The sequence below is a fragment of the Protomyctophum parallelum genome (genome assembly GCF_964188405.1).
Source record: "Protomyctophum parallelum genome assembly, chromosome: 12".
Lineage (NCBI taxonomy): Eukaryota > Metazoa > Chordata > Actinopteri > Myctophiformes > Myctophidae > Protomyctophum > Protomyctophum parallelum.
Window position 1 is genome coordinate 13,915,732 of NC_139712.1, and position 20,495 is coordinate 13,936,226.

The window sequence follows — 20,495 nt, forward strand, 5'->3', positions numbered from 1 at the left end:
GATGTGTTTAATGTGCAAATGAACAGTTTTTCCAATTTTAGTTTACTAGAGGGTAGGCTACTCTTATTTTGAAGAGATCGTCCACCGGAAGTCTTATATTTGCTGGCTTATATTTGCCAACAAACACTGGTGTGAACGGCACAGGCTGAGGCTACATAGAAAGTCTGCTGTAGTGAAAAAAAACGATTATATCTAACTCTATGAAACAAACCTTTCTTTGTGTAACTTGCTCTGTCTGAGATTGTCTGTGCAGAGAGTGACAGACTGGCTCGTTGTGAAAACGGGAGGAATTTAATTTACACACGGAGTTCAAAGACGGGTTTGTTTTGTATGCTAACGCGAATGCTAAACTAGGTTCAAGTACCCACGGCCACTTTGGAGGTGTAGCAGTGCGTTTTTCTACAAGGAGGTATGTTTTTTGTTTTGTTTATATACAATGAGAATGTAAGTTGGGAGTGCTGGCCTGGAAGAAAAGGGGCATTTCAGTATTCGTAAACCTGAAAGAAAATAACACAATGTTTTCATTATTATTAGTATTAGTAGCCTACTAGTAGGCAGCATACCATTTGCACAAATCATGACAAAGTCACGCTATAACCGTATAATATCGTTTATTCAAACGTTTCCTCCTGTCCTGTGCAATTCAGAGTGATCACATTTTATAGGCTATCCTTTGCCTCTGTCTTGTCTTTTCTTCAGTTTTTTGTCTCCACCAGGCCAAAGGCATGGGGAGAGAGTATGTTTTTAAAAAGCTCCTTAGGGATCAATGTGACAAAAACAAAATAATTTGTCATTCATGAAAAGGAATCTGTGCAGTCCATTACAATTGGTGGACAAATAGTGGAGGTAGTAGACACATTTAAATACTTAGGCACATATATTGACGGCAAACTAAATTTCAGTGAAAATACTCACTTAAAACTTGTAACCAACGCCTCCACCTACTACGCAAACTCAACTCCTTTAGAGTGAGCAAGCATATTATGGAAACAGTCTATAAAAACCTGATAGGGAATCTTTCACATTTTGAGTAATAATATTACATTAACTTTTTTCCAAAAGTAACATTACTATTTTCACGAGCCTTGGTGGAACTGTGGGGTTGAGCTGAGTGTTTATTTATAATGGTAGACTGGGTTGGGGTCGAGTGGCTTTGCAAGCTGCTGATCTGCTCTAGATCTAGACTCTAGAGCGGATACGGAACGATGCGCTCTTGTCTGTACGTATGTGTGAAGTATCGGATGCAGAAGGGCGGGCCTTAAACCGTCCGGGACGCGGAACAACACACTAGTGTGTTACTCGTGCAATGCAAGATAGAAGAGACTAAACATGGAGTAGACAGAGACACCGGCACAACAAAGCGTTATATTCAAAACTTACATTATTTTGAGTATGTCCACCATAAAGACGAGATGAACATTATTGTCCGCTGCAAGTTGTGCATAGGGAAGAAGCTATATACTCCTCCCTTATCAGTAGTCTGTTATTGTTGAAGTTATGTCTCTCTCTAAAGGCATACTTTTAGGTTAGATTTAGGTGAAGAGGTTCCACCTTTTCAGTGGTCACTGCCGCTCAGTGACATCATGTCATAGTTTTCTGTGATGGTGACCTCATCACCTAAATCTGGAGTATGAATATGTCTTTAGAGTCTTTGTAATTAACCCTGAACTATGGGATTGCAATTGTTTCTTTCCAGACTCTGGAGACCAGACAGCAGGTGCAGATGAACTCTCCAGACCCAGACGCACCTGTTTCAATTAAACAGGAAGTACCTGAAGACCAGCAAGACCTCAGTAAGTCTCTCTCTTGTCCAGCTTGAAGGTGTTCATTGTCACATGATGCAACAGTTGCTAGCTGCACTATTGGCAGTCAAATGATTGTGCTTCAACAGTGTGGAATAAGACCTTTGGCTCCCTCTGGGTGTTTACATCCACTAATATTTACTGCCGGGCAGGTCTCCAGACTAACTTTTTCACAGGTAGCACTGGTGCCACCTACCTTTTCAGTTGGTAGCGCCACCACAAATTAGGTAGCACCAACTTTTTCTTTGTAAAAAGCGTGGTATTAATACATGACCTTATCACCAAGGCTAGCAAAGGTTTTCTTGGCTGAAGCATAAATGCCTTAAATTAAGCACATACCATGGAATATTTCTCACTCACACACATTCTATAGGAAATTATTATAATGAATTAACCTATAGTGCATTTTTCCATATCGTTATTATCATTTGGCTATATGAAACAGAAATGAGACACACCCCTTACCTTCTGCATGGGCATGTTCAATGCCTATGCATGCCAATAAGGATATTTAACACTGAGGTGCCCACGTGCCCACTGAATGCCACCGAATTCATAATCCTTGCCCACTTTCCTCCTGTCTTTCTTTATGGAATGAACATGTGAAAGCTGATGTGCTTTTATTGTGAAGGGGAAAGTTTCTAAACGTCTCAGCCTGCATATTTCCATGTGCTGAAACTAGCTGATCCACAAGCTCACAACATGTGGTGGACTCGACGCGTTGTGAATATACCAGGTTTCACGTGGGAGATGTATTTTGTTCGAGGCGATCATGTATGTAGCCTGCACACAGCGCTACTCGACGCAAAATAACAAGCTATTGGAAGCCATTTTTCAACAACAAGTTTACCGTGTTTGGGGCCGGGGACGAGGCGCAGTCAGTCCCTCATATGTTCTGTGTCTGCTGTCTCTGTGGATTCAGCGACAGCAATGCACAGCATCATCATCCCAGTTGTAAAATGTGTGCTAAGTGTGCGCTCCAGGGAAACTTATGTACAGCTGATGCTGAAATCTTTATTTCTTTTTTTTCGGGCTTGATCAGTGTGAGCGCGCCGCCGCTATTGGACTCACACGTGCAGACAGACAGGCAGAGAGAGAGAGGGAGCGAGAAAGAGAGGGAGGAGGCGAGACTCGACGGAATGAGCGAGAATAAAGTAATATTTTATTATCGCGCTAACGCCCGTGCGTCATGGTTGAGGCTGGGAGTGAAAGCAATGAGTAGCACCGGTTCAAATTTAACGCACATTAAGAAATTAAGTAGCATATGCGACTTAATAGGTCGCACGCTGGAGCCCTGCTGCCGGGACGCCTCAGGAGATTTCAAACTTTTAGGTTGTGACGGTGTGTTCAACCCAGCAGTATTATAATGAAAATGTTATCTATATATATATATATATATATATATATATATATATATATATCCAACATTGTTCAATCGCTATGTAGCGCTTGGTCTGGGTGGTGTGAAAGCAGATGCAAGCAGCCCTCAACCCTCACACAACCCGGTGGCTTAAGGCTCATTCATGGTCTGGATTTTCGGTGGTGAGGTGATCACCGAACTACAACATGACGTCACGAGCCGCGGTGAAGAGCAAACCACCGCCACCACCCCAGCCCTTCTCTCTGTTTTTATTCACCACCACTCAACGTTATTTCAGCTCCGGTGGTCAGTTCACCACCGAAGATCCAGACTATAATGAGCCTTTAACCCATTTAGGCCTGACCTCAAAATAAATAAAAAAGCTTCTAAATCCTCCAGGTTTCTGAAATAAATATTTTCAAAAATAGCAGACGTACAAGCTCGCTTATGAGCTTGTAGATCTGCTATTTTTCAATAGCTAAATTATAACATGTTTAAAACACCAAAAGGGGTTTCCGCCCAAATTGGGTTAAAGGGACACTTCACCCTTTTAGCAAAAAAATATATATCAATGACCTTTATAAGATATAGAACACTTTCCTGGCGTTATTTTTTGTGTAATCTCTGGTTTTAGATATTTTAGATTATCCGATCTGCACTGACGTCAGAGCAAACGTTCCGTATTCTTTCCGGACTACATTTGTCTCTTCACACTGCAGCTAGACCGGCCCCCAAGACACACTCGTCACGGACACTGTTCCACCTACCTACGTTGACTACACCCCCACATGCGCATTTGTTATTGTGTTTGTATCATGTCGAAGCACCAGAGAGAGTATACAGAGAAAACAACTGCTTTAAACGCTTGGTCCAGAACCGTGTGGATGGAATATTGTCTGGCACGAGTAAGTAGGCCTATATTGCTACAAATGTAGTATTGTATAGCTGTTGTCAACTTCTTACGTTGTCTTTTGTGTATGCTAAACCAAGCTAACCGTGGTTCTTATCCGAGTGCATTGGTTTGTAGCCCCGCTTGGAACCCTACGTAAAGTTTCTGACAGTTGGATGACAATGTCAGAAACTTTATGTAGGTTGCGAGCGGGGCTAAATGGTTTGTTGCCTAGGATTTAGACTCTCGTAGATATCGATTATGACATGTCAGAATCGACAAATACATCTACGACAGAATAAATCTCAGGCTTTGTAACAATTATGATTGTTAGTTGGCTACGTGTTTCCGCACGCATGTTAGACACCAGGGCAGCAGAGTGAACGTGCTCGAGTGACAGAACCAGACTGTAAACATGCTATGTTATATGTTATGTGAATAAAGTGTAAGCAGCTTGAGTAATGCTTTAATCATCCGTTCTTGAAGTAAGAGAGGCAAGAATGAAACAGGCTTGTTTGTTCTAGAGACTTGATATGCTATCTTGTAATTGTAGCGTCCAAATTGATATTCAACCCAGTGTAAGTGTTCGTTGTACATGTCAAATATTAGGCTACTTTAGGTAGCGGTGTGTATATTACTGTAACTGAAGAGTCAATTCTACTCCACTGCTGTCTTATTAGTGGAATATCAGAAATATCCCGGTCTATATGTACTATATTAGCTATAGTTTACCGAACTATAATCACGTCTGTTTTATACTTTTATTGTCAATTATATCTTTCAGTCAAAATCGCTTGGTTGGGTTGCCTACAGACACTTTCTCGAGTGGGTTCTGAGAACTTCTGACTGCAAGGAGATTTGGTGCTGGAAACCGTCTTCGGATTCGAGGAAGTCTTTGCAGCTATAACATCCCAGCTGCAATAATATATTTTTCTTTTATTTCTGTAAATAAAACTGAGCTTCACATTTGTTTCAATTCATTGAAGGTATGCATAGGCTATAATAAGTAGGCCTACTGTACATTTATTACTTTACCAGTAATTCAACTGTTTCAGTTTGACATTTGCTAGCATTCAGCATGGCACTGACTGTGTAATGTGAAGGGTTACCTTCATTAGAAATGGTCTGATAATAGTCTCATTTGGCCCAGGATTCATTTGACCATGTCTGATACCAGTGTAAAAATATTAGTCCATGTTATCAGTGAAAACACGTGAAGAGTAAAAATCTGTCCAGCTATATACTGTATGCTGTATTGAATGCTTACAAAGCTTCTAGCTGGAGTTCAATATTTATCACTAATATCAATTTCATGGGTTGACAAATAACATTGGTTGCATCTTACAATGGAAAAGGACACAGTAATGCAGTACGTTTTTTTCTTTTTACTTCCACATTTCCACAAGAATGTGGAAAATGCACTAAAAGCCAGTGCATTAGAATGACAGTATGCAAAAATCTCCATTCATTTCCATTTCAATTGGCACACCTAGACGTAAACAATAGTAACATTCTATCTATGCTTTTGGTTCCTCAAATTGTAATGTGTAAGCAAATATAAAGCGTGTATCCACAATGTTCTACCAAATCAGTGTATAACAGTGATGATAGCCACTTTCTTTGTATAAAATATCTGGTTTATTTATTGTCAGTTTGTAAGTTTAGAGGAGAACAATAGGTGAAATGATTTGCAGTTACAAAATGTATTATACAGGAAGGAAGATAGAAGTGATAAAGCTTGATTGCAGGTGGATCTCAGGCATTCCCCTGACATCCGGCTATGACCTCCATACAGTATGTCTGTCAAGGAAGGAGCTGTCATCACCCGTCATCGGCCTCCACATTCACTGGTCTGAATGAAAAACAGAAAAACAACTTGTTAGCAATGTCTTTCATATGAAACTAGGATTGTATTCAAATAAAATAATATTCTATGTATACTGCAACATTTGCACATTTTTCATTACATATTTTCTATGCAGCTATAAATGTATGACTCCTATATATTCAAGTGTTTTAAAATTTTATTTATTTATTTCAGCAAGGCTAACTTACAGATTGACTAACTTTTTGATTATTGATAATGGACCCATCCGTGGAACTGCAGGGTGTCCCATGGATGCACTAGGCTACTGTACTGTAAATTGGTGCCATTTAATTTACTTTGTTTGCATAATACGTTGCACTGTTGTTTGCATAACTCTTTGCAATAGTCAGTTTTGGAATTGTTTATTTCTTTCAGATACTTTTTCTACATGTATATAACCATATAAGCTGAGTAGATAGTATAGAACCCAGGCCATTTCCACCGTTGGAAAGGAAAGCGCCTCAGATAGAGTAGCCTATAAGTAAAAAAAGGTTTTTACCAAAAACAAAATAAGAAGCTACTACAGCTGTATGAGGCCTGGTGCGTAATGGTTCAGTCCACTATAATTAAAACAGTTTCTCAGACTTTCTGTTGTCCAAGCAATGTACAAATGTATCGTTTTATTTTCGTATTATATTATCTATATTAGAAGAGGCAACATTAGCGTTAGCTGCTGATTGGTTAGGCTACTTTAGCATACGCGTACCCAAAAGACACAGTAGCCTAGAAGTTGTCAACATAGCTACAATACTACAATGTATGTACTTACTCGTGCCTGACATTCCATCCACACCACCCAGTTATTTTTAGTAGGTTTCCAGACATCTGTCATGTGCGTCCAAAGCTGCGTTGTAACTTGTGGTGTTAGCCGGTACATTATTGATTCGGCAGCCCTGGGGGGGGGGGGGGGGGGTGTGTGGCAAGACGAGCGTCTCCTCCTCTGAGGTTGTTTTTTCTCTGTATACTCTCTCTGGTGCTACTCTGATCGGCGACGGCGACATGATACAAACACAATAACAAACAAATGCGCATGTGGGGGTGTAGTCAACGTAGGTAGGTGGAACAGTGTCCGTGACGAGTGTGTCTTGGGGGCCGGTCTAGCTGCAGTGTGAAGAGACAAATGTAGTCCGGAAAGAATACGGAACGTTTGCTCTGACGTCAGTGCAGATCGGATAATCTAAAATATCTAAAACCAGAGATTACACAAAAAATAACGCCAGGAAAGTGTTCTATATCTTATAAAGGTCATTGATATATATTTTTTTGCTAAAAGGGTGAAGTGTCCCTTTAATAACCGCCCGTGGGTGCATACCATCTCAATGAATTAGAATTGTGTGTAAATGTTCATTGTTTTCCCTAATATAATTCAAAAAGTGATATTTCATATATTCTCAATTCATTGTGCATAAAGTGAAGTATTTAAAACCTTTTTTGTTTTGATATCAATAAAAAATGACCTAAAGATACCTATACACGTCCAAGGCACCCTGTGGTTTTGATTCTATAACAAAAAACATCGCATGGATGCACCTGGGACGTATCCTCAGTGATGTATCCTGAGGTCAACGGGGTTTCGGGTCTCGCAACATCATACCCCTCACTCAGGCGACCCAGCCGGGAGTGATCAAGTCCCGACTTACGTCCCAGTAGCTACCCTCAATCAGTCCCATTAGGGAAAAACCAGGGGCACACAATCCGTTGGAACTACTCCAGGGCTTGGAGGTACACTTCTGGCACATGGAGGGACTAGGCTCTGTGGGTTGTCTCCTGTCCGGGCCCCTCCTACGTCTCACCAGGTCCACTCCTGCTCTCACCAGAGCGTGGACCTGTGCGTTGGTGAAAAAAGTTAGTCTGGAGCCCTGCCATAGACATGTTTTGATGCGGTTTGTGGTGGAAAACTGTCTTTCAAAGGTGCAGGATGTCATCGGTAGTGTGGTGACTGGCCACACCATGTCGTGTATGCCAAGGAAGACGTCACATGCAGTGTTGATTTTGACAGCAGATTTTGGTTTTAGTCATAGTCTTTTGAATAGTTTTAATTTAGTTTTAGTCGACTAAATCTGCAGTTGATTTTATCAACTAAAATGTATTTTGGCGGGCCTGGATGACATTATAATGGCTGATTTTACACTTGCTGAAATGCAAGCTCACAATGCGACGCAGCGCGGCACGTTGTGAGCTTGTAGATCTGCTATTTTCAGCATGCAACCAAGTGTAAAATTAGTTTTACTTATACTGTCCCTTGCAAACATTTTAGTCTACTTTTTATTTGTTGACAAAATATATCTAGTCTTAGTTTTAGTCATCATAGCTTAGGTTTTAGTCATCATAGCTTAGTTTTACATTTAGTTTTCGTATGTTAAAAAAGGTAGTCGGGGGGTCCCCAGCCAAAAGCGTTGAGAATCCCTGACTTAGAGCAGGGTTGGTCAACTTTGTTGATGGTGGAGAGGGCCACTATATTTCCACACTCACTCCAGAGGGCCACTATATTTCCACACTCACTCCAGAGGGCCACTATATTTCCACACTCACTCCAGAGGGCCACTATATTTTCACACTCACTCCAGAGGTCCACTATATTTCCACACTCACTCCAGAGGACCACTATATTTCCACACTCACTCCAGAGGGCCACTATATTTCTACACTCACTCCGGAGGGCCACTATATTTCCACACTCACTCCGGAGGGCCACTATATTTCCACACTCACTCCAGAGGGCCACTATATTTCCACACTCACTCCAGATGGCCACTGTATTTCCACACTCACTCCAGAGGGCCACTATATTTCCACACTCACTCCAGAGGGCCACTATTTCCACACTCACTCCAGAGGTACACTATATTTCCACACTCACTCCAGAGGGCCACTATATTTCCACACTCACTCCAGAGGGCCACTATATTTCCACACTCACTCTAGAGGGCCAATTATTTCCACACTCACTCCAGAGGTCCACTATATTTCCACACTCACTCTAGAGGGCCAATTATTTCCACACTCACTCCAGAGGGCCACTATATTTCCACACTCACTCTAGAGGGCCAATTATTTCCACACTCACTCCAGAGGTCCACTATATTTCCATACTCACTCCAGAGGGCCACTATATTTCTACACTCACTCCGGAGGGCCACTATATTTCTACACTCACTCCGGAGGGCCACTATATTTCCACACTCACTCCGGAGGGCCACTATATTTCCACACTCACTCCGGAGGGCCACTATATTTCCACACTCACTCCAGAGGTCCACTATAGTTCCATACTCACTCCAGAGGGCCACTATATTTCTACACTCACTCCGGAGGGCCACTATATTTCTACACTCACTCCGGAGGGCCACTATATTTCCACACTCACTCCGGAGGGCCACTATATTTCCACACTCACTCCAGAGGGCCACTATTTCCACACTCACTCCGGAGGGCCACTATATTTCCACACTCACTCCGGAGGGCCACTATATTTCCACACTCACTCCGGAGGGCCACTATATTTCCACACTCACTCCAGATGGCCACTATATTTCCACACTCACTCCAGCGGGCCACTATATTTCCACACTCACTCCAGCGGGCCACTATATTTCCACACTCACTCCAGAGGTCCACTATATTTCCACACTCACTCCGGAGGGCCACTATATTTCCACACTCACTCTAGAGGGCCACTATATTTCCACACTCACTCCGGAGGGCCACTATATTTCCACACTCACTCTAGAGGGCCACTATAGTTCCACACTCACTCCAGCGGGCCACTATATTTCCACACTCACTCCAGCGGGCCACTATATTTCCACACTGAATATTGCACACACATTGCATATTACTGTCATAGCTAAAATAGCTATTGTTGCTATTTCTTTATTTGGAAAACCTGAATGAGCCATGAGCACCAGCATATGACTATGAGTACCAGTAGGGGCGCTGTTGTGCCAGAAACAGAGAGAGATAGTATTAGAGCTGCACTGTTGCCTGCTAATGAGAGAGAGAGGAGAGATGGGGGGAGAGAGGGGAGTTGCACCACTCAGTTCACACGGGTGTGATTTTGATATATTTTTAAATTGAATCCTGAAAACATTTTTATTTAATTTCAAATGCCTTTAATTTTAATTGTTAACTTTATGAACTAAATAGTAAATACAAATGTGTGTGTGTGTGTGTGTGAGATTAAAACAGTCACTTTGCTCTTGCCATCAATGGGTGGATTAAGTGGTTGTGTGACAGTGCCCACCCGATGTGCTGTTCCCAAACCCTGTCCAGGGTTATGCGGACGACGTACAGTTAGCCTCTCGGGAAGAGAGTGTTATTAAAAACATGTTCGCTAGAACGGATAGATTTCGAGACCTTTCCGGTCTAGAGGCAAAACGCACTAAGTGTGCTGTTCTCTACCAGAGGCGTAGTGGTGGCAACCGCTGGTATAAGTCTAATGCCTCGTTCAGACTCAATAATAAAGCCACAACGGAAGATAATAGGTCGGGACTTACGTCTCCGCCTTGAAAAGATTTAGCTGTCTCTCGAAATTTGACCAGACGTCAACAATTTGTTTGCGTCCCAAAGGCTCCGACAAAACCGACATGATTTCTGTTCACTGTTGTCAAAGACTTGCTGACGGTTAATGTACATACATGGACCGGGTGCGGACTGCGGAGCGCCGCACTGCACTGGCGAGTCGAGTGAAATAAAACCAAAACGGTGCAACTAAACAAATAAAGGAAATAATCGTAATATAATTTAACGAAAAGTTCTGCAAACTACCGGTAAGCAAACGTTTATCCTGCTAGTTTTTCCTCCATAGAGTTATCGACTTGTTGTGTTTGTTTGTGTAACCGACCTTGCTATTTTCCTGCATGCAGCATCCTGTCACCGGGTGGATCAACCTAAACTAACGCGATGAGGGTCGTTCTGATTGGATCTCTTTTCCATTCGTCCCGCCCTAACATTTTCGTCTCGTCTGATTCGTTGACTAACATGTCCATTACATTTCGTCTTTGTGTTCGTCTTCATAGGATACTTTTTATTTAGTATTTAGTTCGTCTTCGTCCTGGAAAAAGCTTCGTTGACAAACATTTTAGTCTTAGTCTTAGTCCACGAAATCAACACTGGTATGAGCGTCACAGAAAAAGCGAAACCAAGAGTCACTTGTCCAACGGACAAGTAAAATTTGAATGCACTTGTCCGGGAAGATTTAATACTTGTCCCGGACAAGCGGATCAGCCTTAATGTCAAGCCCTGTATTTATTTTTCTCTCATTGTATCTTTTCTAGACTCCCTGCACCCCTCCCTGTTTCCCCCTGAACAACATCAGGAGAGGAGCTCCAGTCTGGTCATGGACAAAGCACAACCTCCACAACATGAGAGGAGCTCCAGTCTGGTCCAGGACAAACCAGAGCCTCCTTCACATATTAAAAAAGAACACGAGGAGCTACTAGAAACTACAGGGGAGGCTGAAGCCTCAACGTGGACTAGTGAAGGAGGAGGAGGAGGAGATGTTGATGATGATGATGATGATGATGATGATGAAGAAAACAGAGACACGGAGCCTTTAGCCAGCACCTCAACTGAACACATGAAAACACAAGCTTATATAAACTACTGGGTTGCATCACAACAATCGACTAGTGATGAGCAGCTCTCTTCACACTGTTCTGAATCTGACACCGAAGATGATTGTGGGGAGACAGTAAAACCTTTCCCCTGTAAACTGTGTGACAAGAGTTTCAATCGGCCAGGTCATTTGAAGGGACACATGTTTGTCCACACTGGAGAAAAGCCATTCCGCTGTTCACACTGTGAGAAGAGTTTCAATCGGTCAACTAACCTCATGAGGCACGCGTTGATCCATAATAATGGGGAAAAACCTTTCAAATGTACAAATTGTGACAAGAGTTTCTTTCGGTCGTATGATCTGAAGGCACACCAGCTTGTCCACACTGGAGGAAAACCTTTCCACTGTGAACATTGTGACAAGAGTTTCAATCAGTCCGCTCAATTGAAGGCACACCAGCTTGTCCACACTGGAGAGAAACATTTCCAATGCGAACATTGTGGCAAGAGTTTCTATTATTTACATCAGCTGAAGACACACCGTCTATCACACACTGGAGAGAAACCTTTCCACTGCACACAGTGTGACAAGAGATTCAGTACGTCAACTAAGCTGAAGGTGCACCAGCGTGTCCACACGGGAGAAAAACCTTATAGTTGTAAATACTGTGAGAAGAGTTTCAAAGGGTTAACTGACGTGAAGAGACACCAGCGTATCCACACAGGAGAAAGACCTTTCTGCTGTAAATACTGTGACAAGAGTTTCCGTGTGGCAGGTGCTCTCAAGTGTCACCATCGTATCCACACTGGAGAAAAGCCTTTCCACTGTAAACGTTGTGACAAGAGGTTCCGTGAGAAATGTCACCTGAAGACACACAAATGTCCACTATAAATGGCCTCACTGGGAGGATAAACAGCTGTATGTTTTCATGGAGTTGGATAGACTTGTCTTGTATTGTATTTTTGAGGGGCACTAGCCCCTCCTATATACAGGATTAATGTTTGTTTTTAGTTCAATGTTTGTTTTAAAAACTTAATTGACAATGAAGGGTAAATTTACGTCATATTGTCCCTCATTACGTCATATTGTCTCTTTATTGTTAATGGCATTGAATGTACATCACCTAATCAACATGAGTCAGACTTTAATATATTAGCGCCCCTCACTTCACACGGGTGTGACTTTTGGTCATATGTCCACTAGGGGTGGGACGATATGGGTACCTCGCGATACGATACGATAGGCCCTATATTGATATATTGTATGAAATTGCATCAATGATATATCACAAAATAACTACAAAATACTTGGAACTGAAAAAACGCTATTTTCGTGCTCGGACACAGGGAGGGACACGCATAGCTGTCTATAGGAGTGGTTGCACCACTCAAACACTAAATTAATACTCATTTCCTCCTTTTCTAAACATGTTGTTCATCACTTCATTATGAACATGTTATTTAAAAATGGTGGTGTATTTATCGCGGGAGGACGTATCGATAATAATCACAATATAGATATTTCAGCACACCCCTGATGTCCAGGTGTACATCAAGCTGCCTCATGCTACAGAAAGGGGAGATAGGCGCATGCCCTATTATGGGCCTCGTGGCTCAGCAAGGCTTACCTATGCTTACTTGGACTAGTAGTTAGAAGTAGAACATTTTAATATACAAATAGTTGCAAGCAGTGATAATGGTGGCCAAGCAGGAAAGCAATTAGGACAATATGCACAATAAGCCATATAAACAGACTGAAGTTGAGAGAAATAAGACCATGCAATTAAGAAATAGTTGAACGTAAAACTATAACTAAACCTAACCTTAAACCTAATCTCATTAAAAGTATGGCCAATCTTAAAGGTATTATGACATGATTTATAACATAATTTTAACAACATTAAAAGTCTTGGCCATGGTCCTTCAAACGTGTCTAAAAAGTTTGAACACTCAACTAGTAAGTATTACAAAGAAACAAAGTCGCGATCACAATGAGGAAGCGGAGAAGAGAGGGTAGGCACTAGGCAGGGAGCAGAGGGGAGGGGGCGGAGCTTTAGCAGAGATCTACGTATATCTCTGCCGTCCAACCAGATGAGACATTTTTGCATAATTATTCACAGAAGTCCAGAAAGCAGAGAATACACTGAATGTTCAAACTTCGTTTTTTTTTGGTGACATTGATGTCAAGAAAAGCCAAAAAAGCCAAAAAATCTACATAAATGTGTTTTAAATGTCACAATCCCTTTAATCCTAACCTCAGTGAAACTGGCTAAATCTAATTCTAACTGTTTTCATTTATTTTTAATAAGACATTCTTTCTAAAACGATTCTTAAAAATAAATGAAAACAGTAATTGCTTTGAAGTTTCAATGGATTTGTATAGGAAGGGGGTGAGGCAGCTAACATGAATATCAAATAACTAAATAATGAATTGAGCAACTTAAACTGTCTGGGGTGTTCACATAAGCCTGAGTAGATGGTAAAAGGACCAACTTTGTTTTCTTTTCTAGCAAAATACCTTTTAATCTAATCTCAGTAAAATTGTGCCTAAATCTAAAATTAAATCTAGTAAAACTATTACATGTGTGAATGAATGAGGCTTCAGGAAATACGTTTCTACACCTTGCCAATGTAGAAGAACCAATGAGTTTTAACATTTTCTGCTAAAGATTGGACGCATTCAATTAAGGTCAACAATACAAATTATGCTAGTTTTGCGGATTGATTTACTTTTAATGCGTGGCCCCAGTGCCCCCCACAACATGAAACTACTTAATGTTCACCAAAACTAGAGCAGAACTCCCACCACTGGACTCGGGCAATCAATGAATACAGTTGCAAACTATAGTTTGTTGTTTTGTCTTGCTTTGTCTTTGTCTATGTTTGGCTCCAAAATCATTTTTGATATATCTCTGTCGCCATACTGTCTATACAGCACTTTCATACTGCCTTGTCTCTCCAGGACAATGTTTTTGATTAAGTCTGCTATGCAGCTGCAACCTTATCAAACCCTTCAGATAGCGTGACCTCGTTACTACAGCAAAGACTGTTAAAGAGTTTACGAGTTGTCATGGCAACGCATTCAACTTCAAGAGTCCAGCGAGACTGCCTCTCATTGTCTTGTGATGGCGACGTCACTACCCATCACCTTCCCTTTCGCCAACCCCACCTCGGGTATTGGCACTGATGACACGGAGGAGAGAACATGCCCCCAGCTCCCACAGCGTCCCCAGCGCTGTGAGGCGACAGCACTACCGACTGCCACCGTGCCCCTGCATCTCTATGTTCTGTCCTCACTTTTTATCCTCGATACGTACATTGCTCAGCCAATCAAATCATCGCTATGCGGTACACACAAACACACAAAGCTGGGCATAGGATGGCCTACTTGTGCGAGGCGCAGAGTGGGCAAGTACTGCTACTACCTAATGTCTATTACAACTGCTGTTCTAAATCCTTTAGACCAGTTATTGACCTTATACCAACCTTGAAACCTACCTTAGTTACGTCACCATCAACAGCCAATAAGGGACCACTATCTTACCACGACAAACTTATACATACAGTAAATACATACATACACACATAGGCCTACATACATCAATAATGGTGGTCCCTGATTGGCCGACGGACAACACTGACATACCCAGCCGATTACAGTACTTGTTTGCTCTGCTTGCGCAAGTAATAATAACATTGAAACATATCTTAATTACGTCACCATCAACAGCCAATTATGGACCACTGAGGACAGGCCCACATACTCATCCGATCACAGTACTTGCACACTATGCTTGTGCAAGTAACAATAACAATTTAATGTTTGTGTGGGACACAACAAACATCAATTTGTCAATTTGTCATTGTCAATGGCTTTTTAAAACAAACATTGAACTACACCCAAACATTAAACCTGTATATAAGAGGGGCTGGCACCCCTCAAAAATAAGACTAAGCCGACTTGATAAGACGCATGACATAAATTCTCCATTCATTGTCAAGTGGGAATTTAATCCTTGTGTAAGACAAAGTTCCCTCAGAAACAGTTGTGTGAAGTGAGGACCGCTCTTACCATCATATCACATAATGACAACTTTTAAAATGTTTTATTTTTGTGGCTTTCGCCTTTATTTTATATATTTTCATGGAGGGACAGATAGTAGGCTGACAGGAAATGGGGAGAGAGATGGGGGGGGGGGGGGGGGGGGGGGGGAGACATGCAGTAAAGGCCGTCAGGATCGGGAGTCGAACCCATGGCACACTGCCAGACTGGATTGCCAGCCAAGGTGCCTGGACCACTGAGCCATGGCCCAGGCCCCTATGACAACTTTTGAGGGTTTGTGCAACACAAAATTGTGTAAACATTAATGACTGTGTATTGTGATGTATGATGATATAAGAGCACCCCTACACGGGTGTGAAGTGAGGGGTGGTATAAACAAACATTGAGGTGAGGATGCAAATTATGATTGGCCAGAATAACATGATTTATGATGATAAGCCCGCCTGTCACTTTACATGGGTGTGGTCAGCTTTGAGGGTTTGAACGAAAAGATTGAATGACAATGGATGTCCCCTTTCGGGACCCTCGGTCACCTATTCTGTATTTTGGATGGCGGTACCTTAGGGTCCCTTGAAAGTTAATCCACTCTCCATAGGATGCAACTGTACCACTGTCTCATCACGGACACATCTAGCGTTCCTTGAGTGTTGAGATGTTTCAAAGATTCATAAAGTATCAATCGGAGACTGGAAACGTGTGCTTCTCTGAAAATTCTCTCTTCCTCACATCCCATGTCCCGCCTCCCGCACCACGATTGATTAGCTGCACGTTGCTGTATCTGGTGGTATATAGGAGGGGCTAGCACCTCTAAAAAAAAAAGTGATTCCCGAAAGGGGCTAAATGAATGGTCAGCTTTGAGTTTTTGTGTAAAAACAAACATTGAAGACGTAGGTGAGGACGCAAATTGTGATTTGCTGGAATGAGATGATGTATGATGACTTACTATATGAGAGTGCCCCTCACTTCACATGTGTGTGATTTTATTTGTTACTTTACATGTCAATTTGTATTTATCACTTGTCATCAGTGTTCTCAGTTTTTAAACAAGTCATTGCATATTGAATAGATCTGTTCTCTTCGGGCTTGACCCAGTCTTATAGGCTAGCTATATTATAATTCTGATATGCAATCTGTATAGTTTCAGGCCAACTCTCCAAGTTACATTTGTATTGTGTATTGTACAAAACAAAACAAAACACAAAAATAACCTACCTTCAGATATTGTTTTTCCTGGTAGAAAACACACTAGAAAAAGTGCCCCTCGGGGTGCAGGTCTCCAGGTCAGGTTGTGGCCTCCTGGTGGTGCTATATTAGGGCAATGTGAAAAGGGTGACATTTGTTCTCACGCCTTTGATTAGCCCCTCTCGGGACCACCCCGGTTGAGCTCCTTTCATTGTTCACCCGTAGGGTCCCTCAGCAGTTCGTAAGCACCCAATAGAACACAGCTGTACATACGTTCCGTTCAGGCTGTGCTGCGCTCCGCTTAAGTGGTCGTGAGATGTTTCAAAGAAGCATAACGCTGCTATAGGAGACAACGGAAACGTGGAAGAATTTTCATTTGGAGCAGATGCCTTTTTTTCCCGTTTTGGCTGGTCTGAAATTCTCTCTTCCTTCCTTGACTTCCTTATTGACTTCCCATTGTACCGCCTCCCGCACCGACACTGGCTAGCTGCTCTTCCTTACGTTCCTGCCTCTGATCTGCTCTGTCACAGCTAGCCAGTGTCGGTGCGGGAGGCGGTACAATGGGAAGTCGATAAGGAAGTCAAGGAAGGGAGGAAGAGATCATTTCAGAGCAGCCTAAACGGAAATACTGCTCCAAATAAAAATTCTTCCACGTTTCCGTTGTCTGCTATAGCAGCGTTATGCATCTTTGAAACATCTCACGACCACCAGCACGGATCGTATGTACAGCTGCGTTCTATTGGGTGCTTACGAACTGCAGAGGGACCCTACGGTGTGAACGATGAAAAGAGCTCAACCGGGGGGTCCCGAGAGGGGCTAGCCTTTGATGGCAATTGGATGATTTGAGGCATTTTGTTCCAAAAATGTGTTTTGCAAAAATGCACCTGTTGGTGGTGCTATAACAGGCCAATGTGAAAAGGGTGGGATATATTCCTCAGCCTAGTAGGAAAGTCTGTGAAATATCTCACGTAAATTGCATGCTGCATTCATGATTTGAGGCTTTTTGTTCAAATCGGACCAATCCTGCAAACTTTGAAAGCCAATGTTGGCCAATTGGGATGGGATATGAAATATCGGACAGATCCGTCGTGAACACATGACTATAGAGAGAATGTGTAACGATTTGGACATAATCTGCAGGAGTAATAGCAAAGAAAATGTTTTTTCAAAAGTTGGCCTCCTGGTGGCGCTATATATATATATATATATATATATATATATATATATATATACATATATACATTCTGGAAAATTTCAGAGGTTCATTGTTGGCATCCAGAGAATGTGCGTGCAAAGTTTGGCATCGACCGAGTTAACGGTGCCGGAGTTTACCTGGGGTAGAGTGCCTGGATGGTAACCGTAAGGTTGCCAGTTCGAACCCGGGCTCCCCCAGAGTTACTGTCGAAGTGTCCTTGAGCAAGACACTGAACCCCTAATTGCTCCCGATGTGCTAGTTGGTGCCTTGCATGGTTTCCGCTGCCATCGGTGTATGAATGTGTGTGTGAATGGGTGAATGTAATGCACAATCTCTGTAAAGCGCCTTGGATAAAGGCGCTATATAAATGCACCATTTACCATTTACCATTTAACAGACGAATGGACGCACACACAGATGGACACACACACGGACGGAGAGCAAAACATACTCTAGTCTCTCCCCATGCCTTCGGCCTGGTGGAGACAATAACGCCTCCAAAGTGGGTAAGGTCTGGGTTTTCTATAGTCTCGACTGTACTTGAAACCAGCCAAGCAATAGGATTAGCATACAAAGCAAACTGTCTTTGAAATTCGTCTGGAAAACTGGAAATTCCTCCCGTTTTCACAACGAGCCAGTCTGTCACTCTTTACACAGACTGTCAAGCGCAAACTCCACAAAGACAAAGGTTTGTTCACTACATTCACAGACAGTCTGTGACAGACTGCATCACGTCACTCTCTACTCTGTGTTTGGCTCTCCTGGTGGATGTTAGCTTTGGACGACACTGATAAAGCATTACACTTGTTTACAACAGGGTCCACCCTTTTCAATTCATCAGAAGAGCAAACTGAATCCATTGGAAAAACTCAACAAAACGTTTTACACATTCAAACTACACATTAAGCATTTAAAGTAAACGATGCTCTAGCTCAGGGGTCCCCAAACTTTTTCCTGTGAGGGCCACATAACTTTTCCCTTCTCTGATGGGGGCCGGGGTCAGTTTGTAACAGAAAAAGTGTGACGATCGCAGGGGTGCCTAAACGTAAACATTTTTTTTTCTTCCAGAAAGCCACACATAACCAAATATTAATAACACGTGCACGTACTGTACATGCAGCACTACAGGGCTGCATAGTGCATGTACTTGTACATGCAGCAGTGCCAGGGTTTCCTGCACAATGTTGTTGGCATGGCGCTGCGCCATGCTTGAAATAAATCGCGCCATGCCAAGCTGTTTCTTTTTTTAGGGGCCTAGTGAATCATGGTGTGTATGTGATATGAAATGTCCAGTTCCTCCCCAGTGTCTCCCCAGTGCCTCCCAGTGTCCCCCTGAGTGCCTCCCCAGTGTCCCCCTGAGTGTCTCCCCAGTGCCTCCCAGTGTCCCCCTGAGTGCCTCCCCAATGTCTCCTCAGTGCCTCCCAGTGTCCCCCTGTGTGCCTCCCCAGTGTCTCCCCAGTGCCTCCCAGTGTCCCCTGAGTGCCTCCCCAGTGTCTCCCCAGTGTCCCCCTGAGTGTCTCCCCAGTGCCTCCCCAGTGCCTCCCAGTGTCCCCCTGAGTGCCTCCCCAGTGTCTCCCCAGTGCCTCCCCAGTGTCTCCCAGTGTCTCCCCAGTGCCCCCCTGAGTGCCTCCCCAGTGTCTCCCCAGTGCCTCCCTGAGTGCCTCCCCAGTGTTCCCTCAGTGCCTCTCCAGTGTCCCCCTGAGTGCCTCCCCAGTGACTCCCCAGTGCCTCCCCAGTGTCTCCAATAGCAATACAAGAGCAATAATACAAATTAATCTTAATTTATTATTCTAATTATTTGCTCTCATCCAGTGCTAATGGAAAATAAAAATACAATCCTATATTTTGGCTGCGCCATGCTTGAAATAAATCGCGCCATGCCAAGCTGTTTTTTTTACGGGCCTAGTGAATCATGGTGTGTATGTGATATGAAATGTCCAGTACCTCCTCAGTGCCTCCCCAGTGTCTCCCCAGTGCCTCCCAGTGTCCCCCCAGTGCCTCCCAGTGTCCCCCTGAGTGCCTCCCCAGTGTCCACCTGAGTGTCTCCCCAGTGTCTCCCCAGTGCCTCCCAGTGTCCCCCTGAGTGCCTCCCCAGTGCCTCCCAGTGTCCCCCTGAGTGCCTCCCCAGTGCCTCCCTGAGTGCCTCCCCAGTGTCTCCCCAGTGCCTCCCAGTGTCCCCCTGAGTGCCTCCCCAGTGTCTCCTCAGTGCCTCCCAGTGTCCCCCTGAGTGCCTCCCCAGTGTCTCCCCAGTGCTTCCCTAAGTGCCTCCCAGTGTCCCCCCAGTGCCTCCCAGTGTCCCCCTGAGTGCCTCCCCAGTGTCCACCTGAGTGTCTCCCCAGTGTCCCCCTGAGTGCCTCCCCAGTGTCTCCCCAGTGCCTCCCAGTGTCCCCCTGAGTGCCTCCCCAGTGTCTCCTCAGTGCCTCCCAGTGTCCCCCTGAGTGCCTCCCCAGTGCCTCCCTGAGTGCCTCCCCAGTGCCTCCCAGTGTCCCCCTGAGTGCCTCCCCAGTGTCTCCTCAGTGCCTCCCAGTGTCCCCCTGAGTGCCTCCCCAGTGTCTCCCCAGTGCCTCCCAGTGTCCCCCTG

General features: G+C 43.5%; 1 protein-coding gene across 1 annotated transcript; it reads left to right on the top strand.

The window, feature by feature from the left end:
- Positions 1-154: 154 nt before the first annotated feature.
- On the top strand, positions 155-12,715 carry LOC310867743 (uncharacterized protein). The gene is made up of 3 exons (XM_083777863.1): positions 155-409; positions 1,697-1,793; positions 11,195-12,715. Exons 2-3 carry the CDS (start codon positions 1,724-1,726, stop codon positions 12,364-12,366), a joined length of 1,242 nt encoding a protein of 413 aa, XP_083633989.1. The 5' UTR covers positions 155-409; positions 1,697-1,723; the 3' UTR covers positions 12,367-12,715.
- The last annotated feature ends 7,780 nt before the right edge of the window (positions 12,716-20,495 follow it).